The sequence below is a fragment of the Dermacentor variabilis genome, chromosome 4, assembly GCF_050947875.1.
Source record: "Dermacentor variabilis isolate Ectoservices chromosome 4, ASM5094787v1, whole genome shotgun sequence".
Lineage (NCBI taxonomy): Eukaryota > Metazoa > Arthropoda > Arachnida > Ixodida > Ixodidae > Dermacentor > Dermacentor variabilis.
Window position 1 is genome coordinate 47,710,313 of NC_134571.1, and position 26,048 is coordinate 47,736,360.

Genomic DNA, 26,048 nt, shown 5'->3' on the forward strand with positions numbered 1-26,048 from the left:
GAAGTACTCTGCTCCAACAGCTTAAGCGGACGTTCACAATAAGTTGCGGAACTGCCAGTGGCGTAGCAACCGGGGGGGCCGGGGGGCCGTGGGCCCCGGGTGCAAGGGGCCAGTGAGCGGGGGGGGGGGGGGGTGTCATATACGTCTGAAGACACCCGGAAATTGTCTATATTCTCGCCTTCCTCGACTACAACCGGGGGGGGGGGGGGTGACAGAAGACCTATGGGCCCCGGGTGCCAGACGACCTAGCTACGCCACTGAGAACTGCCCAAGAACGTATGCTACACGAGAAAATTCTCTGAGTTGCCAAGCAACGAGTTAAAACATTTTGCACATAAACAATGCCTCCACATGCCGCAAAGCAAGACGCTGACTTAGATATCCGTAACGTTCGGTGGGGCAAGAGGTTTGAACTTAAAAAAAAAAAAAACAATCGAAACTATCAAAGCACACTGAAGACACCGCTGCTAATGACTTTCATAGCTGTTCGAAAACCGACCCACTCGACTCTACTTGAATATATGACATTCCTGCGTGCGTGTATAATAATGCGCATAATGTACAGTGGGCATGAGCTGCTATTGCCCTATGCGGGTGCTGCATAATTGTCGCTTATTCTTGTTATCTTTATAGTTCTTGCTGACTTTTTTTATTTGCGCTTGTTCTATGGACTTTCAGTGGTGAAAAAAAATGATATTTTGAATTTGGGGACCCTGTGAGCTAAATTGTTCGGAATATTGTCGCGGCGTTATGCCAGACCGCCAGCTTCGGCCAGTAGTATCTTGAACACTCACTGCCATGTTATGCTATTCACACCGCATAGCCTATCCAGCGGGCACAAAACTTGCCTCTTCCAAGAACGTATCACAAGAAAACCGTATACACTGGCACAATAACTCGGAAGGGGGGCAATAGTGGCTGCCCTGAAATAACCAAAATGGGAAGTGGAGCTGTACGACACCGCCAATAAACAAAATCTTATCCATATCCTGTTCAACGGACATAAATGGATAACATTTTGTTCGGCAACGGTGCCATAAAACTCCACTTTCTAATTTGTTCATTTCATGAAGCCCACTTCTACTCGTTTGTGCGCGTGTTTGTATGAGAGTGAACGTGTGTGTGTGTTTTCTTTTCTCGTTCTTCGATTTCTTGTTATAGGTTAAACCTGTGCTAGCATGCTAACCTCTCCACCCATCATTAAGGTTTCTGTCATCCGCGTTCGCATATTTCACGTACCGTTTGATATATCCGGTTTCCTTGTAATACATTCTTGGAATACGCAAGTTTTGTGCACGGTGGGTGGCCTACATGCGATGTGAATAACGTAAGATGTCAGTGCATGTTCAAGAGACTATTATCTTAGCCTAGCGGTCTGGCCTAACGGGACGCCAACAACCTCACCAGTTTAGGTCACTGGACCTGAATGCAAAATATTATAACTTTTTGTTCACTGCATATGTTTTTGTTTCGTGCGCGTGTGTGCGTTATGGAGGGAAAGTGGCAACCTTAATTTACGCGTAGCCTGAGTGAACCAGCCAAAGTTTCGATTTAATAAAGAAAGAAAGAAAGTATTATAGTTGACAAACTAGTGCAGGAGACCACTGGTGAGGTCCTCTAACCACGCGATTTGTGCTAATGTGTATTGCCGCTATATAAGTGAACCCTCGAGCTTCCAAATACAGTGGCTGGGCGAGTAGGACTAACTTTGATACGAAGTAGCGTGGAAAAGTCTCTGCAATCTAATATTTCTTTTAAATCTCGCTAAAACTTATTAGGCGAGAAGGAATAGCCATTGCCACCACGCGGTTGCAAATTGTGCTCCATTTACATATGGGGAAAATAAGTTTTCAAAGTGCTAACTTGGGTGCACTCCATCGCATGAACACAAGCCTCGTGCGTTTACTTCTTGGCAACGTCGGAGAAACTGTTGGTAGGAAGTGACGGGAAGAGAAGGTTACTAAGCGACGCGTATCATTTTTTGTTCTATATTTTTCTTACATACGACTTGAGCGGCCTTTACTGCTCAAACATATGCAATACAACTAATCTGCGAAACGTTCGGGCGCGCTCACCATATTCCTCTGGTGCCCTCGATAGCTGATCTTATATCGTGGTTTTGTTGGTTCGGAATTATAATATGCAGTTGGTTAGACTTTACGCCAGGGAGCCGCTCATTGACTATGAGGGACACCGCAGTGAAATGCCTTAAGCTACATTTGGCCGCAAAAGTTCTGTAACGTTCACTTAAATCTAGATAAACTAGCATTTTGGCTTCCCCCACAGGAATACGTGTTGACCTGCTTCTTACGATGCGATCGCAAGACTGATCGAGAGATAGTGCAAGTTCTTATTAATTATTTGCAGCTAACAAATGGTCGTTTCAGCCAGTATATCTCTTATGAACTTTCAGAGTTCAACACAGTTTGCAGATGATCATTTTCTGTGTTACTGCACAGGACTGCGTGAAAAGTTACCTCCTTGTAACTTATATTGTGATGCTTTTCGGCGTGCGTACCTACCTTGTCGTTGTTCACGGGTTCCCTCCGTGACTCTGAGATTCTGCTTCAGATCATGAGTTCACGAGTTCAACTCGTCGCACTGACGTCAACTTTACAACGGACCCGGTGATGTTGAAACAACCCGTGCAGCTTTGTCTCTCATGGTAAATTGTGTATCTGTGCTGCATGTGTATCTGCATTTTTGTGAAACTTGTAACGTGCCATTTTCTGTCTTTTTCTTGGCCTCTGTGGTACTGTGTGACACATTTTCGTGTTTTCTATGTCAAAAGGAGCAGCCAGTAATATTTGTTGGTGTCAAAACCTTTTTTCTTCCTTTATTCCAGTGAATAAAAAAAGTTCGACAATAAAAAGAGACTCTGACTCAGCAACCCCGAGTCCATGAGTGCGCTAAGCAGTTCCATCGCAATTACACCCCTTCAGAAAACCTAGCCAACCCAATCATACATCCGAACCAACGTTTACATAAGCAACTCTCCAGATTGCTATTCACTTAGGCGCCGCTGTGTACTACTCAGCAACTTGTCGCTTCGTGCCCCTGCAAGCGGTCAAATTCCTCTCAAGCGGCGATTCTGGCACAAGTCGCGGGGCCTACGACTTTCTCTCGGCTTTCGCCAGGCGTATGCATCTATGTGCGCGCATACTTTGACCATTTATTATCTTCTTCCAGTTTTTTGCCCCCCCCCCTTCCCTGATGCAGGGTAGCGATCCGGGCTTAGTTTATCTCACTGCCTCTGCGCTATCTCTCCTCTCCTCTCTCACTCTCTCTTTCGGCAGATAGTCGGGATTACTCTATTTGTCTATGTTCTTTGTCCAACGATATGTACTGTCATCTCCTTATCTACTTCAAAGAGCTGGCCAAAGCGCCGTTTTATGAATATGCCTTCTGACATCAACATTTCCGGAAGGCATAGCTCAAAGCCGCAACATAATGCAATTACTACCCAGTACTGTCAAGGATAAAAAGGTGCCTCGGAGGGCATTGTATGCCGTTGGTACGTACACGGTGTAGTATACTAATCAATGTAGACTACTTGATGCTCTGGCGATGGGAAGAGCTGGTAGCTGTGGAGGCGGCCGTGTTTTGTTACAGTGGACGAAATATTATCCAAAGTCCCTTTACCGGGACTGAAGCCATGCCATGGCCAGCGAGTTCCAAACTACTCTGAAAAAAGAAAGAATAAATAAAAAATCGATGATGGTGGTAGAACAGCGCCACTTTCCTGTTTACACGATATGGATAAAATTCTGATACCAAGAAACGCAATAAAGCTACATTTTCCCCAAAGAAGTGAAGCATCGATAACGACAGCAGCAGAGACAGAGATAAAAGCCAAGGGAAGAAAGGGAGCTTAACCAGGGTATAGCTCTGGTTGGCTACGCTGTACCGGAGAAGTGAGAAATGCGGGTGAAATGTGAGAGAAAGGGGTAGAAAAGAAAAAGCAATGCAGGACTATATCTGTGGGCGCTCTGAGATACTCTTCAATAGCGATAGCAAAGTATTAGATAAATATAGGAAGTACGGTTCCTAGTTTTATCGGCGGTGTGAACTGCAATAGACAAGCATGGTGTCACTGATGCACTGCCAACCATGAACATATCTCACTCGATAGCCATGAGCACTCGCTGTCACGACACTCGCGTGATGAAGAGTGCGGGCAGCGGCGAGAAACCACTTGATGCTGCATCTTGCTTAACTGCGCCTAAGCAACTTGATGCTATGCGACCTAAAAGCACCATAGATGCGCGCGAAAAGAGCGCGCACGAATCCATCGTTTAAACATCTCTGTTCTCCCTTAGCCTTTGTGCTTGCAGCAGATTACCTAGAAGGTACAGCGCAGGTGCTAAGTATGCGCTCCGTCACGCAGGCAGTCACGGATGGGCTAGAGGAGGAGACGTGTGCTCTCCTCCCCTAGCGGGCGTTTGATCACGCGATCTCTAGCACTGGGAGCACGGAACGATGACGCGCATCAAGCCATCAAGACACAGTAACCCTACATCACCCTTCTCGGCTCACCTCCACATTGTTTCCCTCGCACCCACAGTTTGAGCGTGACGGGCTGCCCAGGATGCGCAGCGGGAACGCTGGTCAACGGAACCCTCCATACTGAGCTTATCGGATTCGGGTAGTACAAAACGCGAAGCCCTGTTGGTGAATGCAAGGCGCCGTAGTATATCTGCTCGTCTGAGCTGCAGCAGAATTTCTTTAGAATGTTGTGCTTTGGAGGCTTTGTGGGGTGCCTCCCATCGCCCGACGCCAAGGAAGCAAAGCGCCGTGTCGAATGCGTGCACGGCGCGTGAGAAGTCGCAGACGCAGTTCGGCTGTGCTGCGGTTGACGAGTGTGTACCGCTAAAGTCACGTGAAGTTCGCCGAGTTAGCGAAAAGCAGCTCGACCGAGTCTTTTAGCGGGACAAGCTCGTGACGCTTTCCCTGGCCCCCAACATTATTGTAATTAATTTTGGCTACTTTTTGAAATACTTCTGAGGTGTACGCGCGGTGCGCCTGGCGTTGTGCCGCAGTTAGCGCGAAGTAGCTCGACCCTGGTGAGGCAGTCCGTTCGGCGTGTGCTGAATCTTAGTGGCACAAGTTCGTGACACTTTTTATGGCCCTGCAACAACATATATCTTCTTTCGGTACTCACGCTTGTCGAAAACGTGGCGAACGATTGCCAAGAGTGATAACACGGGGTTGTGTTGCTTGCGCCGGCAGGACGCGCAAAAGATAACGCCGAGGAGCTCAAAAACAAAGAACTCGAGCATTCTGTTTTCGGAGCAGCTGAAAACAAGCTTCGCACTCACGCATTTGTCTTGAGTGCGAGTAGAAGGCATTCTGCGACCGTGTAACATGGTCTGGCTGAGAGCCTGTGTTGTGGCCACCTCTGTGTACTCGGTGTGCCATCGCATCGGCTGAAGCCAAGTTGTTTTAGAAACGCGCAGTCACCCGTGTATTTGTGCTCCTAAAGTGCGGGAAATAATGCCCGGGAAAGAAGGAATGCTTGAAAATCCGACGTTTTCTTCATATTTTATGGCATTGTTGGGGAGGAGTCTATTTTCTACGAAATGTGTGTAGAAGTGAATTTATTTGAAATGCCGCCCATTCGCCACTTGCGCACGTTTTGCTTCTACACGCAGTATTCCCGTCGGGTCTATATACCGAAGGGATACATTCTTGTGATATACATATTTCCAGCTGATTGCGTCGGGTGGAGCTCCGTACGGCAACTACTGCTGCTTACCTGGCGCCACAACTTTGGCTGAATGCACAAAAAACCTGGGACAAGCATTTATATAGAGCAACTAAACATTTCATAATTTCAGAAGATGTCTTCCGTTTATGATATTGCACGTGGCACAGGTTCGGTGGAGGCTTGTATAGATCGTTCGCAATCATTTTTACTAAATAACTAGACGATTCAGCGCCAAGACCGCGCGTAGGTCAGCAATAGAAGCGAAAAAAATGCCCCGCCGATCAGCGTAGCCGGCGCGGCGTGTACCAGCTGACGTTCAAAACGCGCGCTCTCAGAACTGAAACCGGGAGATGTTAATCCCATCCGCTTGGTGCGCTACAATCAATTCGGCCGCTGGGCTCAGTGGGAGTGTCCGCTCTTGTTGCATTTCTTCCTTGAAATGGCTTCCTTGAAGCGGGTTGGCCGGCACGTGACGCAAAGTGCCGCAAGGCATCAAGGAAGTTGTTCAAAACCTGTATTCCTCAGAAGTGCGGCGCATTGACCTCAGTAGTATTCACGTCATTCTTCGGTCGTATGAGGCTCGCTTGTATGTTCATTTACTTTCCATGAGCCACGAAGGCAATGACCGTAACGTTTTGACAGCCATTGGAAGTAATACATGGCTTATCTGGCTTTCTCCAGGTGTGCGCGGCTTCAAGGAGAAAACGACGACTTTGCCGCAGTGCTCTTATGACACTTTTCTGCCCCCAAGCGCAGAAGTTTAAGACTAACGTGTTGACTAACGTGTTGACTAAGTGTTGACTAACGTGTTGTAGCACTGCAGCGAGTCTGCTTCTGTAGCTATTACACTATCCTCGTACGTTATTGCATGCTGATGAAATTTTGACGACGTTAGGGTTTGCTCATACACCGGCAGGCTTTTCCGGCTAATAATTATATATCCGCTTCTTGTGAAATTGAAGGCCTCGGTGGAAACATTAAAGAAGAATGTGCGAAACCTTGACCTGTGGCAGCAAAAATACCACATTTGCGGCTCTTACCTCCTGTTTTTCCCCCAGTTCGAGAGTGAACTTGGTTAAAATTCTTGCCAACGTGTACTTGATGTTCGTCAACGCCATGCGCATGCCGACGCAGCGACGGGGGCCCAGGCCGAAAGGCTGGTGCGCCATTTTTGGAATAGCGGTCTCGTTCTCGGCCGAAAACCTGAAGAACAGTAAATACTTATTATGGATGTGTTTCCATGAGGACGGAAGATGGGTACAGTGGTGGCAAGAGCCCACAAAGCTGCCACTAGTGGTTGGCATACATATACCGGTTCAGTGTTATCGGTGCGCATCTACACTGTTGTCGAAATCCCAAAAAGCGACTCGTGCATTCCTTCAGTTCCTGAAGCCGACAGCTCAGTCACATATTATAGTGTTGGTATACACTTTCGAATAAACACATCCTAAGTTTTGTCCCTTCTTCCTTTCGTTCCTTCCATCCCTTACTACCTATTACTTGAATAGGGTATACGAAATCCAACGAGTACCTTTGTCTGCTTGTCTTTTTCTCTCTTTTTCTCTTTACTTGGTTCGTGATTGGTTCGACCCAGGCGCAAGAGACAGTGAGGTAGAAAGTGATGCGGGTTTCTCTTCCCGCTTCCTCTACGATGAGCATCACCATGAATTGGAAACGCAACCATTTTATCCTACATTCTGCTTTCGTCAGCATAATATAAATTGGTCACAAGTATCGGAGTCCCGGATACGCATAACAGGACAATTGCGAATAAACAAGGAGTAACCTCTCTATTTTGTCCCCAACTCTCTCCTATCAAGGCACATTCAGCCCTGTAGTGGTCTTTCCAAGTACAGCCTGTTTGTTGCCTCGCATGATATTGCTCCTTATCGAATACGTATTTCGATAAACGCAGTGCCATTGTCCATCAAGTGGGATACCGAAGCTCTTTCAGAAAGATATTGCCCATGAACATGGCAACGCACCTGTTGGGGTCAAACACCAAAGGGTCCGGCCAGTACCGAGAATCAGTGTGAACTTGATACGTGGGTGACATCACGCACGTTCCCGCTTTGAATCTCAATCCGTTGTACTCGAAGTCCTCTTTGGCCCGCCTCGTTGTGAATCTGTGAAAAGGCATTAGAAAAAAAATGAGAATTTAATGAAGGCAAACTATCATGGTTTTCCAGTGACAATACATCAGATAAGCAGAATTGCTTGTCTGGTGTAGATAGTATATCGAAATACACAGAAAAAAACTGACAATATCCCTTACTTTCGTCTACGGATTCTTATTACCATCGTCGCGTTATGCAACCAAAATGCCCGACGTTAATTCTTCCAGCCTTATTCCATCCCATACCTTGCCTCGTGCCGTTATGGTTTACTTCCACTTCCATCCACAGCAAGTTCACTTAGGACACATATATCAATTATTAAATTCTTTTTTTTTGAGATGACGCCTAGTAAGGACACATCTAGTTTGTGCTCCAGGCATTTTTTCACCAAACAGGAATTATTTCGCTGTGTTTCCTGAGGAAAGCGTGCAGATGCGAAGTGTATTGCGTGACCGCACAACGACCTCAAGCTGCTGAAGTCGGGTGAGCAGGCATTCACCTGTAACTTGTTCCAGAAGGCCTACATTTCTGCGGTTAGGCTTAGCGGCGTCAACACACTATATCATCCCCATGGGCGGCCGCGTCTCTCAAGGGGACAGATTCCGATGCCTTCGTTGACCTGACCACCCTCCGCGGCCTCCTCCTTCTTCAGGCGCTTGAGAAAATGTCATACCTCAGCGACGCTGCGGCACAGCTGCGAATTGATAACGCATGGTTGTACAGGGAAAACACGCAGGCATCTGCAAAGCAAGCCGAAGCTAGGGCGCTCTTCGAGCCGAGGTACGCGTTCTACGAGACAAGCTTGCCAAAGAGCGCAATCCGTCATCGCACACTTCTGCTGCTGCGCCGTCAGCGTACCCGGCCAAGGCAACGACGCATGCTGTGATAACGGCTTCGCCGAAGACCACTGACCATCTGCCGCGCGTGCCTCCTGCAATGGATCGGCCTGTTTCGTCGAAGGCTCCCGCTGCTGACCAGTTGACGAGCCTACCTGCTTCAGTGGACCTGCCACTTGCCAGTCAGCCAACATTGAAGCGAAATCCAACACTGAGTACTGGCTGCTGTGACACCACAGGGGTTGTTGCTGCTTCTCGTTGTGAGCGCCCTCGGGCAATCTTTGTGACAAAGCTTGCGCCTGACACCCATCCCTTACAGCTCGCCGCCCACCTACAAGCAGCTGGTGCAAAGACTCTGTCCTGCACTCGACTACATATCAAGTACGATTCCTACGCGTTATTTCATGTGTCTGTTAATGAGGACTGCTGTCAGCGTCTAAGGGATCCCACTGTGGCCGCACTCTTGCTTCTACAAGCCCTTCACAGGTGAACTTTACGATATTATGATATTCAAGAATGTTCAGCGAGATGAAAAAAAGCATCAGTGATGTGAGAATTTTCTATTAGAATATTCGTGAATTACGCACAAAAGGGAACGAACTTCTCTCCAACGTTATTTCATCTTGTTTCCTCATCATTGCCTTAACAGAGACCTGGTTGTGCCCTGAAATACCATCTAGTTCATACTTACGGCCCACGTATCAAGTTTTCCGACGAGACCGCAATCCATCTTCACCGAAATCAAAGGGCGGTGGGTCCTCATTGCGATCAAGAAATCATTGAGATCCGTTCGGCGCCCTGATTTAGGATGTGCAACGGAATCTGTCTGGAAGGAGATTTTTGGTGCTGGTAGTGATCGGCTATTAGTAGGGCTATTAGTATTAGATCGGCTATTAGTATTAGTTGCGCCTGATATGAATATTGCGATGTTCATGACTTTTCTAGCCGCTATTGAAAATGTTATATCAGCCCATGTTAACCATATAATACTTATAATTGGTGATGTTAATACGCATAGCATTTCCTGGCAAACGGGTTAAATTTCAGCCAATTTTTTTTTACTTATCTGCCATGTGCAACTCTTGATCTTATGTCTGGTACGCCAAGTACACATAGGGGGCCACAACACAGGCATGTCTGCCCTAATTTAACATTATTCTGAAATCTTGTGGCAATGTCCTAGACCTATGCCTTAGTAACGCAAAAGCTGCGAATGTGTCCTGTGTCGACTTTCCTTTTGTTACGCTAGATAAATATCATCCCTCGCTTCACATTTCATTCCAATGCCGTCGCGTGGCGACAGCTTCAAACTAAATCATTTCCCGGCCTCTCTTATCTTGACCTCTTCCGCACCTCACAATATCCCTCATACTGTCCCTATTGTGGAGCAAGGCCCGCAGTATATTACTGAACCTAGGAGTGCCCACACCCTCCGGGCTACTCCCTATTCCTTCACGTTCACCCTCCTCCTGGGAGACTGCGCTGACCAGCTCAGACCCGCAAGAGCAGCGTCGGCTGATCCGGCGGGCACGCGGAGTGGCGCGACCCAATGGGGCCCTGAACTAAGGGCTCCACCCTGCGAGGAAATCGCCCAATCTCATGACAAATTATGTTTTCTCTCTCTCTCTCTCTCTTACAATTCGCGATACCTAGTAGCGGGAGATTAAAGGATACATCAACACCTCGGTATTTTAATTTCTCAAGCGGAGATTACGTGAGCCTTTGCCACTATCTTAATAACTCGGACTGGTCTTCAGTAGTAGATCTAATGGATTTTAATGACCAAGTCACCGTATTCACGAATATTATTCCTGATGGAAATAAGAACTTTATACCAATAAAAGGTGCTAAACACTTTAAATTTTCCCACTGGTTTTCTGTTGAACTGAAAACAACATTGAAGCTATAAGACCATGCTCACAGGAAGGCACAGTGTACAAATCAAGAACACTGGCATGTAGATTTTAAAATTTACAGGACACTCTCTAAGCGTGTTTACAAACATGATCATTCCATCTATATAGCACGTGGTAAAGCTAGTACTTATAAAAATTAAAAGTCTTTTCGGAGACACCTTCGGTAACAGTCATCAACAATATGAAATAAGATATCTCTCTACTTTGTGGCGACAGCCAACCTGTCTCAGATGTCGCGGGCGCCTTCGCCCTACACTTTGGGTCTGTGTACGGTGAAGGGTATAATGACGAAGTTAGTGAGCTTTCCAATCACCGTCCCCTGGATTCAAGTCTATCGGTATCAGAGGAACTTGTCTTTAAGACCATCGAAAGCTTAGAACGGTCTGTCTCGTGTGGTCCTGATTACTTTCCACCTGCTTTATTTAGACGTACGGGTCCTTGCTTGTATATTGTATTCTGTATTTTGCTTGTACTTGTATTTTTAATTCTGCTTTAAAGACGAACACCTTCCCAAAGGCTTGGAAAACAGCGCGGGTCGTTCCCGTCTTTAAGTCAGGGGTAAAAACTGCTGCGAGTAATTACAGGCCGTTCTCTCTCCTATTCGCAGCATCTAAATTATTCGAGTTAACTCTGCAATCAATAATTTCATCCTCTGTTAAAAACACTATCATTACTCAGCAGCATGGATTCCCATCAGGACGCCCCACAACTACCAGCTTCTTTAGCTTCATGATGCATGTCTCTCAAGCAGTGTATAAGGACTGCTGGATGTCATTTATTTTAACCATCGTAAAGCGTGTGATGTCGTACGCCACAAAATACTCTTTCAAAAGTGGACACAACTTAATCTGCACCACTATGTCACAGCGCTGATAAGAAGCTGCCTACGGGACCGGTCAGTCGTGCGAAGTTTATGCGATTACAAGTGGAGTTCCTCAAGGGTCTGTCCTGGGCCCTGTTCTTCGCTCGCCGTTTATTAATGACGTTTCGACAGCCTTTCAAAACTCTTCAATTTTCTTATATGCTGATGACGCGAAACTTTTCAAAGCGGTAAAAAAATGTTAATGATTGCGCCGCTCTTCAAAAGGACATTGACAATTTTGTCTCATGATGCGTTGAAAACAAGCTTGTCATAAATGCATCAAAACAAAAGTTATTATCTTTGCGTTGAAGACTAGGAGGTCTTTATTTCCGTATAGCATTAAAGATGTTCTCCTGCCAAGAGCTCACGGAATGAAGGACCTTGGAGTGTACTTCGATAGCTCTCCGTGTTTCTCGCCCCACGTTCAACAGACGAGGCAGCGTGCGCTTCGAATGCTCGGCACAGTATGTCGGCTGACGAAAGACTTCAAACAACCTGGTCGATTTGTAACTTTATATAAGAGCGTATGCCTTCCAGTTCTTGAGTATACGCCTCTGTGGTTTGGGGCGGCAGTTGTAGGTCAAATTGTGAACTTCTCGAAAACGTGGAAAAAGAAGGGTTCACATCTCTATAAAAACATCGATTCTCTCGAAAGCCTTCCATCTTCATAGAGCTAACACAGACGCTCACGTTACCTATTCTCACCTGTAGACGCAAAAAATTGAATGTTCTTTTTCTTCACAAATTAATAAATGGAAAAATCTGCTGCTCGCACTTGCTTTCTAATGTGCGCTTTTGCATTTCGCAGGAAGGCACAAGGAAACAGCACGCCTTTCAGCCTTAAGCTTTTTGTGACCTTCTATGTAGAGTACAGGCAACATAAGACGCCCATTCAGAGTGCCTGAATATCTTCATGCCTAATTTCAATATTTTCCTGAAAGGAGTTGCAGAGCTATTTCAATAACTTAACAAAACTCTCATATCTGTTGTTTTCTCCGTCATTTTGTAATCATTTCTTCTGTTTCTCCACTTCTGCTTTATATTGTCTTCGTGTACACTTTTTATGCTCTGTTACAATCTATATTCTAGAAATTATTCATATATATATATATATATATATATATATATATATATATATATATATATATATATATATATATATATATATATATATATGCGTGTGTGTGTGTGTGTGTGTGTGTGTGTGCGAGAGTGAGTTGACATGCTCCTCATGATGACATGTTCTTCCTGTGCATTGCTTTGACGAGTGCGCTCGAGGTTCATTATTATTATTAATAGTTAACACACACACACACACACACACACACACACATATATATATATATATATATATATATATATATATATATATATATATATATATATATATATATATATATATATATATATTTGACAGGGAAGAGGAACTCCCCCCCCCCAACGCCAGCCTACTCTTCAAAAAAAGGACGTCAAGCATAAAGAAACAATGCTAGGCCATGCATTCCATATGATTTCTGAGCGGACACACTGCACGGTAATCGTCCAAGGGAGAAGCTAAGTGATTGCATGCAACTGCTGCTTCATGATATTTCTCTCTATTTGATTTACGTGAGCCAATTCATAATCAGCAGAAGTCAGCTGGAGGCCTCACGTATGCATGTCGTGCCTATCGTCCACACTGAACATAACAGGTTCGAGTATGTCACATTTGAAGTATGCATCCGTACGTACATAAGAGCAGGTGGCAGTAGCCGCAGTGACTCGTCGATGACCTGCTGCAGATATTTTAGTTTCCTGGTAACAATCTCGTAATCAACACTGGTCTTTTGCTGCAGCAGAAAGAAAACAGGTGAAACAAAACATGAACACACTACAAAGAAACAACATACAGCCCAATCATTTAGCATAAAGTGTTTTGGGTTTAGATTGAACACCATTTTGTCTGTACTGCTGCGAGCATAAAACACTACTAGAGTTCTCCTTGATCACTTGCCCACCGTTTTCTCCTCCCTCTTCACCCTCGTGCCTTCTTTGTCCACATGTTCCGTTTGTTGTATTGTGGTGGCGATGAGACCAACAAGGCCGCAGTTTACCTAGTAAAACTCTTGCTTGGGCTAGTTGGTTCGCGCTTGAATGAGTAAAGGCAAGGCGCAAAAGACCAGGACTGAAGTAGAACACAAACGACAGGACCGGCGCCACTCACAGCTAAGTTTACTTCCGCAAGAAGCTTGCCTTATGTAGGTCAATCAAGCTGAATCACACACGCAACATTAGAAGTGAAATACAGCAATCCATCGACAACTCAGGAATTATATCTGGCACAAAATATCAAATGAGCAAACAAGAACCACACGTGGAGCAGCACGGGAAGCAATTCATCGAGCACAGTCATTACCAAGCCAACGGGGAGAAAAAATCAGACATAACAAGTAACAAGATGAATTGCTTCCCATGCTGCTCCACGTGTGGTTCTTGTTTGCTGATTTGATCTTTTGTGCCAAATATGATTCCTGAGTGGTCGACAGATTGCTGTATTTTACTTCTAATGCTTCGTGTGTGATTCAGCTTAACTGACCTACATAAGGCAGGCTTCTTGCGGAAATAAATTTAGCTGTGAGTAGCGCCCGGTCCTGTCGTTTGTATTCTTCTTCAGTCCTGGTCTTTTGCGCCTTGCCTTTACTCATTCAAGCAGTTTACCAATCGGGTACGACGCCCACAGTATGTTCACATTGCAGTACAGCTTTAACCCACTATAACGCAACTTTTTCATTGAAATTAGTTGAGTGTAACTGTAAGAAGAGCTCTTAGAAATATGCAACACCGGTAGTGAACATGTAATGGCTGCAAATAGTTTTTTAAGGCTACAGGCACAAAAAATCTAAAAGAGGCGAGTACCTACGCCATCGGCCAGTGCACTTCTTACTTCTTGTCGCACTTTTTCTTGCACTTCCTGGTGTTTGGCAATAAAGAAAGTCACGTAGCTCAAGGCAGTCCCGGTTGTGTCGAAGCTGAAACCAGCGCAAAAAGGAAAGGCGCATTAGCACATCTGGTCAGGTTCCGCATCCTCAAGTAACGCATGAGCTATAAATGGGGGACTTCCGAATCTTGACCCAAACAGCGAAAATATGGGGCTTCTGAATATCGAAATTTTCAAATCAATCTAAACGCTCATATTCATAAAAGTAAGTGCGAAACACGTTATCGCGAAATAACATGGGACTGAGGGTGAGAAGCATAACACAATGCAAGAAACACTACTATCAGGCGGCCAAGTAAGCAATCTCTCTCTCTCTCCCTCTATATATATATATATATATATATATGTGGTGTATATGAATAGAAAAATCCATGTTTGTAAGATATGGAAGCATTTCTTTTTCTATAGGGATGTACTTCGTCACACGTGAAACTGAGGTGTTATATAAGATACCGCTCTTATGTGGCAGATATAATACCGCTCATATCAACAGGCGCCCAAGCAATAAGGCGAGCAGGAAGAGTGAGAAAGAGAAAGGATGCATAAAGATGCATGGAGGTTAACCAGAGGTAGTTCCGGTTGGCTGCCCAGCATGGAAGGAAAGGGTAAGGGGATAAAAAGAGAAAGAGAGCGGAAGAGAGAGAGAGAGAGGAAGAGAAACGAGAGAACATCGCACGCGCGCATAGAAGTCATAGCATCGTCAAGGCATCCTGCTGATCACTGTCGAAAACATCAGCCTGGGCCGCTTCTTTCAACACACGCATGCCTTTTATCCGTTTGCATCAAATTAACAAGGTTGCTCATTGAATAATTTCCCATGAAAAAAGAAGGCGATAACGGCTTCATCCTAGGGCTTCTAAAGATTAGCTTGACAGTGATAGAAACATGACTGGCAAGCGCGCATGTGTAAAACCCTTATATGTTAAACGTGCAAAAACGTAGAAAGTATGTCTCTTAAGGGCCTTCTATCTTGTAATCCCAAAGACAGTATACTGAAGCGAGAATAAGGGGGAATAATCATCAGTAGTTTGTTTATTCATTCTCCTATTGAGCCTTTTTTGCGAAGCAGTTTGTTCTAGAGAAACGAGATGGCGCTTTCAGCGGCGCGCCGCACGTGTCCTCAGTGACAGCGCACGAATACGAAACTATTACCGCTTCCACCTTGTTTCTGTACGAACAGCTGTCGGAAATGCAACTGAGATTTCGCTAACGCTCTGTGCTCCGATCATGCTGGATTGAATCATGTGTATTGAAGACCTGTGCCGTAGTTGGCTGCAAAAATAGTGACTGGCATGTTAAGGAATGGAATGGATCTATGTGGCGAAGTTCGCGGACCGCTGCTGCAACTGTCCGCACGTGTTACCGCTATTTCGATATGTACGCAGCTTTCCCCGATGATACAGAAATTTGCTCATCCGCCAGGCTTGTATCTCTACCCTTCGAAGAAAGGACTTCAGCCTCGGAACGTTGGCAAGAGTGAGTATGCCGATCATTAAGCAATGACAAAGGGAAAAGCGCTGCTTCCTGTCATAATGATTAGTTTCGCGCACGATATCTACACACATCTACCTCAACTGGCACGGAAGCTGCCGCCCACACTATCGTCAATGTGTGAACATAACAGAATTGGTGCACGCTTGATTATATGCGCACTATATACGCACAATAAATGACAGACTACACCCGTATCGCACGAATGGTCGCAGCTGAATGTTTCGTGACGGCCCACAGTAAGCGAGTTACTAGGGATAGTACATATTTGGCTACGTATTGCAATGCTCATAACAGCTACATTTCAAGCCTTGTGTGCAGCAAGAAGAACTCTATGGGAACTGAGCCCACCGGCCAGCGATAAGGCAGAAAATAATCGGATAGTGACCCCACCGAGAAATTTTACTCAGTCAGAAACTTGACACGCCGCTGCTTCAAAATACATACCAAATGAAGACCGAAGAGCAAAAAATGTATATACTAATCCTGATTCAATTCATGAGCGGAAAGGTTGGATAGCTTGGAGTACATATTTAGTCCCGCTTTTAGAACAAGTACCATACACGCTCTTCGCGCCCTTTGGACATAGTTATCATGGTGTGGCCAAGTGCTGATGGTGTGGACAAAGCTTCGGGACGTTCACCCAGTCGCCGATATCTCCTGAAGCAAAGCTTTTCTAAGCTAAATAAATAAATAAATAAATAAATAAGATTCGTACCCCGCCATGAACAGCGTGGTTGCTGTCATAAAGACTTCCTCATTGCTCAGATGCCGGCCTCTATTCGGAGCTGTTGGTAAAAAAAAAATCGCAATAATGTTCTCAGTGCCTTCGCCCACTGCAGATGTACGCACTGTCACTCCCAAAGCAGAGAGAATGACAGAGTTTTTAATAGGTCATCACCAGCCGCAGGTTCGTCAGTCCGGTTTTCCTCGTTCGTGGATCCGCAATCGTCCTCTGTCGGCATTGTCGCGTCGATAAGGTTCTGCAGCATATCTGGCCTTCGCAGTTGCGCACAGATATAGAAGCATCACGGTACAGGTCGCTGATAAAATCTTATCTACCTGGTTACTTAGCGATGACAAAGAGGCGACACATTAAATTACATTATGGGGCTTTTCGTGCCAAAACCACTGTCTGATTATGAGGCACGCCGTAGTGGAGGACTACGGAAATTTTTACCACCTGGGGTTCTTTAACGTGCACCTAATTCTAAGTACACGGGCGTTTTCGTATTTCGCCTCCACCGAAATGGGGCCGCCGTGGCCGGGATTCGATCCCGCGACCTCATGCTCAGCAGCCCAACACCATAGCCACTGAGCAACCACGGCGGGTTGGTGGCACATGCTTGACGTGACCTAGTTCTCTCTCTTTTTTGATGCTTCCGAGTTTGATTGATCAGTCACTCACTCATTCACTCACTAACTTCGGTAGACGAATTTACGTTCACAGTATAAACATCGATCTCGTGAACCTGCCCTTTCCTAATGCGGGAAAATAAACCTTTATATTTAATTTTTACACCAGTAATTGCCGTCAACCGATTATCGCCTTGAGAGATAATCTCTACGTTGTCAATCGAGAACATTCGTGATGAAATGTTCCCACAAGCTTAAATCAAGGTGATGGCATAGAAGAAATATGCGGTCTAACATAGCGACAACGCATACGATGGAACACAACACAAATAGTCGCTTTCGACTACTGTTTTAATGCCGAAACTACCGCACTCCCTGCCAAAACTCTCCCAAAATATTTTAATCAATACAGGGCACGCCTGACGTCCATGTTGTCATTTTCTGTTATAGAATGCTTGTTTAATGCTTGATTTTGGTTTATTTCTGTTCTCTGAGTATCACATGCTTTGCGTTGTTCACCTACAAAGAAGAAACTAGCAAAATCTTATTCTCACTCCTGTGACCTCCACAGAAGTCTATCGCGCTGTGTGCGACAGCCATGCGTATAAAAATTTGTATGCCCTTTCATGAATCGCAGAAGCGACTGTGGAGCTTTGTCGAATTGTTGGTAACGGAACCAGCCTTAAAGAAGGCACCGTCGTTGTTCTCCGAGAAATAAATATTATTTTTACCATTAAGTTTACCATTAAGTCGGAGGATAGCGGCATAACTCCATGGGCCCGACTAGATATATCACGTGCAGCATTAAGTGCTACTTACCGAGGGGTTTTTCCTACGCAGTTCGACTATCTTTGACGTTTCCTCGCCCAAGTTCTTGAAGGTGAACTCGCCAAGTGAGGCCACGAGAAAATAGAATGGTTTCATGATGTCACCAAAGGCTGTGGTACATTCTGAAATATTTTAACGAGTAGTAACAGGAAGCTATTTATTATATGGCACATGTTTACAGGCAGTATTACGTGGCGACAATGACATTTCCAAAAAAAAGAAAGCTGGGGTTTAACAACCAAAGCAACGATATGATTATGAGGCGCACCTTTGTTGGGACTCCGGATCATTTTGATCGCTGGTGGTTCTTTAACACGCAGCTAAATCCAAATACTCGAGCGTTTGTCTTTTGCCCGCCCTGGTGGCGTAGTAGCTGTGGTGTTGCGATGCTAAGCTCGAGGACTCAGGATCAAATCCCGGCCACGGCGGCCGCATTTCGATGGGGGCGAAATGCGAAAACACCCGTGTGCTTAGATTTAGGTGCACGTTAAAGAACCCCAGGTGGTCAAAATTTTTGGAGTCCTCCGCTACGGCGTGCCTCATAATCAGAAAGTGGTTTTGGCACGTAAAACCCCAAATATTATTATTATTAGAAACGTCCGTATACCGTGCATAGGGTCCACGTTAAAGAACCCCAGGTGGTCAAAATTAAACCTGAGTTCAACCCCCCTCCCCCCCACTCCATTGCTATGGCGTGGATTAATCATATCGTGGTTTTGGCGTATGAAACCTTAGAATTTAAGATAACGAGCGGTCTTTTCTTTCTTCTTTTTTCTCGCTGCAGCTCTGTAATTTGATGGAAGGTGTACACGATAAGGCAGTGGCTTTTGACATAAAGAGGCACGTGAGTAGTCTTCTGGAAGTGAACATAGATAATGGATAGGGGCGCGAGCATGGTGCCTGACGTGTGCTCTGAGCGCTTCCATGAACATCTGGATCTTTGGCTGGGTAATAATGTGCAATTGCAATAGTTTCTGATGTTGGTGTACATCGTGGCAACCATAGACAAACCCTAAACGCACCTGGATCTGAGCACTATCGAGTGTACGTATGTTAGTTCTGCAGGTATTGGTCAGCACTGCGAAGCTGTACCTCAAGTACCCGAGAAACTGCGCCCTGTACAGTTGCATCATCACGTAGACTGAAGAACCCCAGGCTTTTCCTCCAAGAACTTTGAAAAAAGGAGGGATGACTGTCTGGCGCTTCTTCAGGTAGGCCACATGAGGACTCCAACAGAAGTCACGGTCGCCGATTACGTCTAAAAACATGTGCATCCTGACATAAGAAATATTTTGTCCATCGATGGATATGGCGTAGGAAGTCATTGGTTCCCGGCTAAACTTGACTAATGCACATTTTTATGGGGAAATCTTGAGGCTTTGTTCGCCGAGGTACGTCGTTATGAACGTCACAGCTTTTTGGAGCCTAGCTCGCCCTTGAGGACGCGTCACGTCGTATGCCCAAACGCAGATGTCAATAGGCTGTCTGCAAACGCTGTCTGCTATCACGCAACCGAGTCGTGGGGCGGGACTGGTGACAAATGCCAATTATTATAGCTCTTTGTGCTTTCGGTAGCTTTCTGATGCTTTACATGCTGCAGTGGAGCACTCGAGAAGGACAGCGACACTCTTCTCCAGCCACCCTCTCCTCCTGAGGAGGTTGAGAGAGAGGGACCCAGGCGCGAAAGAAGATGACAGTCACCTCAAACAAAGGCACTCGCTCTGCTGGAGAAGACTAATCGGCTTATATGTATAGCCACCTTCACTACCACGACAACAGTAACGGCACAGTTCTCTATACAGAATACGGCAATAAAGAAAAGGACACTCTATAGCTAACCATTCTCACTGCGACAAATAAACGTTTTCAAGCGTGGCAATCCATGGATAAAGCCATTAGCTTTCTGGAAACATTTGGCTATTCGTTTGCATCGACAATCATGCTCGGTGGTTTGTAACATAATGTTCTTTTTTTCTTCTTTACTTTTCTTCCTTCTCTACTGTGAGAATCCTTGTAGAAATTGGGCTATCACAATGCCTCAATGTCTCACTTCAAGTCGGCATGTATGATTCCATCTATTTCACTGAATCTGTGAAATTCTTCCGATTTTTGATTTCGGGCTACGCACAAAAAGAGTCATTTATTTCCGTTAACCATATCAATAACAACCATATACCAAATAACTCTCATATCTAATAAACCCGTTTGAACACAATGGTCAATATAAAAGAACTCGTTTGAACCTCATAAATCACGATGGATCACTACTAATGAGGGTTACATAGCGTTTGTTTTCTTTTTGAAAGGCAACGCCCGCAACGTACAGTAGACGCAGTAAATGTAAAGTAAACGTATATTAAACTGATTTCGTCGGCCATTAGTTTTCTTATGGTAACTAAGATAGCTATTGTGGCAGCGTTGTAAAACTTGAGCTTTGTGTGAGGTGCACGATAGGAGAGGAGGTATTTTCTATAACTCACGCGCGATCATGTGCAGAGGTCCAGTCATGATTCCGTCCAGCACGCCCTTGGCGATCGTGAGAAGAGGGTGGTGAGGTTCGAGCTGGAAGACTGTGTCGACGCCAAACGCGCCGCGCGCCGTGTAATCCATGGACAGAAGCTGGTACTCGTCGTACGAGTGCACCTCGTCGTTGGCGAGTTTCTCCATCCTCTCGAGAAAGAGATCTGCACTCTTGCAAACTTCTGGCATCATCTGTCAAGAGCAGGAAGAGGGAGTGGTTGTCACCTTATTGAGAGAGAGAGAGAGAGAGATCAAGGACAGGAAAGCCAGGGAGGTCAACCAGACGAGCACCCGGTTTGCTACCTCACTCTGGGGGTGGAGAAAGGGGAATAGAAAGAGGAAAGAAAGGAGAGAGTGGCTGTGGGAGGATGCACAGGGACACTATAAACAGTCTCTTAAGCCGGTGACCTTCAAGTATTACACTAGTGCACGAATCGCTTTTCGTGCCAGTGACGGGTGTGGCCACAGTCCTCGACTCGGAGAACGGCCTTGAGTCCAGTCGGTTTAAATTTGCCCGCAGAGAGAAGCGTTGTACATCGTAGCGAGGGAAGGTACACAGTAGGTGCTCGATGGTTTCCTCGCACCCAAAGGAGTCGCACACCGGGCTCTCGCCCATTCTCATACGATAGGCGTAGGCGTTTGTGAACGCCACTCCCAGCCACAAGCGGCACAGCAAGGTAGTTTCGCCGCGGGAAAGGCTAGATGGCAGTTTTTTAGCCGTAGCGTGGGGTCCTATTTATGCAATTTGCAATTGAAAGCACTTGAACTCCCGAGATCTTGTGACTTTTCGCGTGCAAGCAGGTGAAGTTCCCTGGCAGCTTCCGACCTCGCCAAATCTGTTGGGCGAGTCTGGGTGTTTTCGTGGGCAGACCGGGCTAACTCGTTGGGCATATGGGCGTATATGGACTCAATGGGCATATAATGTTTTCACGTTAGACACATTTTAGAAAGATTTTGGTTAACATATTGAGCAACGGGTGTCACGGCACATGGCGTATTCTAAGTGTTTGATTAAATGAACATTCTTCTTTACGATGTTATGCCCCTGTACAACATTTTTCGACTACTCAAACAGTATATGCCTACCGGGTTCAGCCTAGTTAACCTCCCTGCCTTTCTCTTATGACTCCTCTCCCTCTTTCCCTCAAACAGCAGGGTTCTTGCTGAGGCTAAGGACGCTGGGGAACAGTTGGCCCCGTTAACATGGCTGTCAATCGCCCCTATCTGTTCTGTGCCTCGGTGTCCGTTCGCCTCACTCACGCCAACTGAAAGGCTTTCTTTCGGTGACCAAAGACCCTGGAAATATTTTGCACGACTTGTACTCCTCCACGAGAGATTTGGAGGAACGAAGGCGCTTTTCCACGCAGAAAAATCGTCGAGTCGTCGAATGTAAAACCGAGTGGACGCGAGCCAGATGCGGCGTCTCTGCAGATGTGTGGTTCCCGTCGTGTTATGTGGTAATTGTGCAGTTGTGCTGTGACTAGTGAGTACGAAAATTGCAGTGGTATGTCCATACCTATGTCGCACTGCTCGGATGGCGACCTCAAAAGTGTTTGAGTTGAAAAGCACCGATGAAACGTCCCAGGGTTTCGGTGGTCGCTATATAGGCCTATACTTGTGCTTGAAGCAGCCGATTGCTTCAAAGTGACCGTGCTGGCGGCGTATATATTAATTGCACGTGAGGGAGTTTTTCAATGGTTTTAAGCTTGTCGTAAGTTAACGTAGCCTTCATGCTTGCGCTGCCGCGGATGTTGTACACACTCTGGCCGTTCAAACAGTAGCTATGCGCTAATTGTTGACTACTGTACGTTGCGATGTGCTGAGCGTTGTTGCGCTGCCGTGTAGTCTCGGACACTCGTCGTGCTGAAGCTAGCACTATCACGTAAGCGCAGGGCGCGTAAATATAAACGCGTAGTATATTGCATAAGTGTCGGATCTCGGAAACGTAGAATGCTTTGTTACTACCCGCATACTTTGCGTTTACGTGTGTAATGTTCGTGTAAGAAAATTGTCTACGCGTAATTATGCCTCACATATTCCTCTAGCTGAAATGGTTTATTCACCGGGTTCCCATCTGCGTTTTTTTTTCTGCGAAATGAAGGTGGCATGCCAAATATTACACACTATGTTGCCGAAATGAGTACCTGGTGTACATCACTCTTTCTGCGAAACTGCTCGTACGTTGGCGGTCAAACTTCAAACAAAGAAGGCATGACGTGGTGTATGCATTCTAATTCCGCATTTGGATGTACTGTTGCTCGTCTCGTTCAAGTTAAATCGGAATACGACCGGAATGCACGTCGACTACTTCTCTACCAAGTAGGAAGTGTAGGAATTGCAGGAACGGAAGCATCTTTTGTGTGGCGCAACATGGCGCATGCCTTGTTTTATCCATAGCCTATGGTTTCCCCTTCACAGTGTCAGACGGGACCACTGTTCCGTAACACCAAATTCTACACGTTCTTCTAGGCGCTGCAGTAAGTGGTCGCCATACAGGCAAATAATGCACTCGACCGCGCTATTAAAATCTGACCACTACGAAATATGAGTGTGAACGAGCCAGCGGTTAAGCCAGAAGAAGCATGCGCACCTCGCGTTCCACTTTTAGGTTCATCGAGATGTGGCACCACTGGTCTATGAAGTGGCCGCTGAGCTAGGACAAATGTGTGAAGCTGAGAATCCCCGGTATCTGTAGTCTAGGTACGAAAGTGGGTCATTCTAGGGAACGTTTAACAGCACGTCACAAAAATCGTCATTATTTTGTGTATAAAATGTTTGTGCAGATAGCCTTATCTGGTACTACAGGCACTGGATAAACATTACGGTAGGCACAGTGATCGCGTAAACTCTTGCAAACATGCATGTAGACACTAAAGAAGAGTATGAGGTCACTATCATGAAATGGTCTGGCGTGAAAAACGAAATAGATGTCTATATTGGTTAACTGGCACAGAATTATGCAGCTCCTTTTGGGCGCGTTTAAACTTGACACGCCCGAGGGCTGCTGATTTCGGAAAGAACGTGCACTGTTCAGGCTCTTACCATTTTGATCTTTGCAGCGCTGAGGCCGTAATTGACCGAACTGCGGATGCTTTTCCAGTCGTTGCCTTTGGCGTGCAATATGCTCTTGCCCAGAATAGGGTGCATTTGGTCGGTCAACATGGTCAGCTGAAAAGCATGTGTTCGTGTTTCGAATCATTCAATGACATAACGAAAAGCTTTGCGAATTTTTGTTATTCTTAATATGTATTTTTATCTGCTACTGATTGTTCAGAAAACAGAAAAGTTTTATTTGCCGCAAGTCACTAAGCAACTGTCTGTCCTGTTATATGCAGTTGCGTGTTTATTCAACACAAAAGCTTTATTTGCCGTTTGTTTTTAAACAGCTTGGTATTTTTTAGCACTAATGCTCTGAGCTCTTAGTTTTCAAATTGTGTATTAAGCTACCGTAACCATTGCTTGATGTAATTTATTTATTATCTTGTTTTTATATAGATGTTCCCCTGACAGCGCTTAACTTTGGGGCTCCCTATGTATTAACAATAGTTAATGTACTTTTATGTAAAAGGGACAAAAAGCGGAAAAATCGCTCCGAGGATATATTCACTGAAGAGAACTTACGCCGCGGTCCACAAAGTTTCCGAACTTCCTCACGAAAACGTATTCCAGAAACTCAAGGTCATTGACGACCAAGAAAGGAACGTCACCGTTGTAGAACCTGAAAACGCGATCAAGAACTCAGTTTTTAATGCCAGACGTGCGCGACACTTGTGCTATAGCATAATCCCGATCAGCCCACCGATACCTTTGACTTCAGTCCCTCCGGGATCACCCGGCTTTACTTTTCGTCGGCAGCGAAAGCGAAAGTCTGTGAGTGCCCTGTTTATAGCTGTCGCAATAAGCTGGGAGCTCACATAATAAATGTGTCCGCTTCCGATCGCCTAAGCAGTGCACTTTGCCGAACTGAGATAACTATTTATGATGCGGAGTAAGTGATTGTTAAACTTTGTGGTTATGTTTTTTTTTTAATTTGCCAATTTTACGCAACTTTTCTGTATCAACTGAGGCTGTAAGTCAGAATCCTACTTCCCTACAGTTGCTAGAATTCAGTGTTTTCTCTTAAACGCACCACCTTTTGTTCGAGTCGGTTAAGCGGTCGTTTATTGAGAGCATTTCACCGTATAATGTCTACTTGAACGGGGAAATTGGCCTTGGCCTCGAGGTAATTGCTCCATTTCCCTTATCCGCCCGGATACCGTAGCAAACCGGACGCTCGTCTGGTTGACCATCCTGTCTTTCGTGTACTTGCTTTCTCTCGTTTCTCTCTCTCTCTCGTTCTCTCTCTTTCTCTCTCTCTAGACCAGTTTTTGCATTATAGGCTCTTTGTTTTTCTTTGCTGAGGCCTCAGTGCTACAGAAAGAAGGGAGACGATCGTCATAAGCTTCACATTAAAATGAAAGTCCTAACTGGCGGGATATGCATCGCCGTTTCCTGAGCGTTGATGTGTCTGGCTTCATTACGTATTCAATATACAAGATCGATCTTAGCTATATCATTAGCAAGTTTGTCAGGAGACACGCTCGTATCCTTTTCAGGAGCACATAAACCATTGTGGACAGGCTGTCAAAATTTGAGCACAGCATGGGGGCCCCTCTTAAAGGCGACCTCGTTGGTATGAATGAATGAATGAACTTTATTTTCCTTTTAAGAGAGGGGGGGGGGGGCCCGGGGGCGAAAGAGGGAGGTCTAAGTACTCCGGTCCCAGCGGGCGTCCGTCACCACATTATGTGGCTAGAAGTCGTTGGTAGCTTTCGTTGGATGATATCCGTTGAATACGGCGTAATTCGCACCGAACTTACCCAAAGATGTCTCCATACTTCTTCAGCCACTTTCCAATAACTTTGTATCGATCCTGGAAGAAAAAAAATTAAGCATCTAACTAACAGATCATGAAGTACGTGAAGGTTCCGCGTCTTTCTAGCACAGACGTCTTCGCTGGGAGACGCTCGCCCCCTCTCTGTTTTCTACGCGTATTTAATTTCTTCTCTCGCTCCCGTGTCCTTATAGAATAAACTGGTGGCGTTCAGAAGAGTGTCGTTATATGCAACATGGTATGCGTTTATCCTACTTAAGAAGCTTCAGGCGTTCTGGCTTTTACAGCACTCATAACCAGCAAAAGGAAAGGAAACAAGGTGGCAATGCTGCTGGCAAGCTGATGATAAAGGCGGAAGGGTGCTGAGCGTGTGGTTATGGAGCATCAGTTCATCGGCAGCAGCTCACGTCTTGGTAGTACTCCAACAAGTTTCCCCAAATCAAGTTCGGTTTTGGCCCTGGAACTCCCAGATCCTCGAAATACGAAAAATGTCTTCGACGCCATCTGCGGAAGCGTGAGAAACATGCAGAAGGTGTATTGTTAGTACCGCGTGGCTGGAAATGGG

General features: G+C 45.6%; 1 protein-coding gene across 2 annotated transcripts in view; it reads right to left on the minus strand.

Moving 5' to 3' along the window:
• Nucleotides 1-2,804: 2,804 nt before the first annotated feature.
• LOC142579069 (cytochrome P450 3A14-like) overlaps nucleotides 2,805-26,048 on the minus strand; it is a 32,360-nt gene continuing 9,116 nt past the window's right edge. The window contains exons 2-11 of one of the 2 annotated variants that reach the window (XM_075688905.1): nucleotides 25,891-25,987; nucleotides 25,470-25,522; nucleotides 24,232-24,328; nucleotides 23,653-23,778; nucleotides 20,571-20,758; nucleotides 14,338-14,446; nucleotides 13,170-13,267; nucleotides 7,693-7,833; nucleotides 6,748-6,910; nucleotides 2,805-3,684 (exon numbers count right to left, since the gene is read on the minus strand). In XM_075688905.1, coding sequence (XP_075545020.1) covers nucleotides 3,607-3,684; nucleotides 6,748-6,910; nucleotides 7,693-7,833; nucleotides 13,170-13,267; nucleotides 14,338-14,446; nucleotides 20,571-20,758; nucleotides 23,653-23,778; nucleotides 24,232-24,328; nucleotides 25,470-25,522; nucleotides 25,891-25,987 — 1,150 coding nt within the window. In that variant the 3' untranslated portion in view covers nucleotides 2,805-3,606. The remainder of the gene's footprint in view (nucleotides 3,685-6,747; nucleotides 6,911-7,692; nucleotides 7,834-13,169; nucleotides 13,268-14,337; nucleotides 14,447-20,570; nucleotides 20,759-23,652; nucleotides 23,779-24,231; nucleotides 24,329-25,469; nucleotides 25,523-25,890; nucleotides 25,988-26,048) is intronic. The other variant, XM_075688906.1, reaches the window with a different exon arrangement.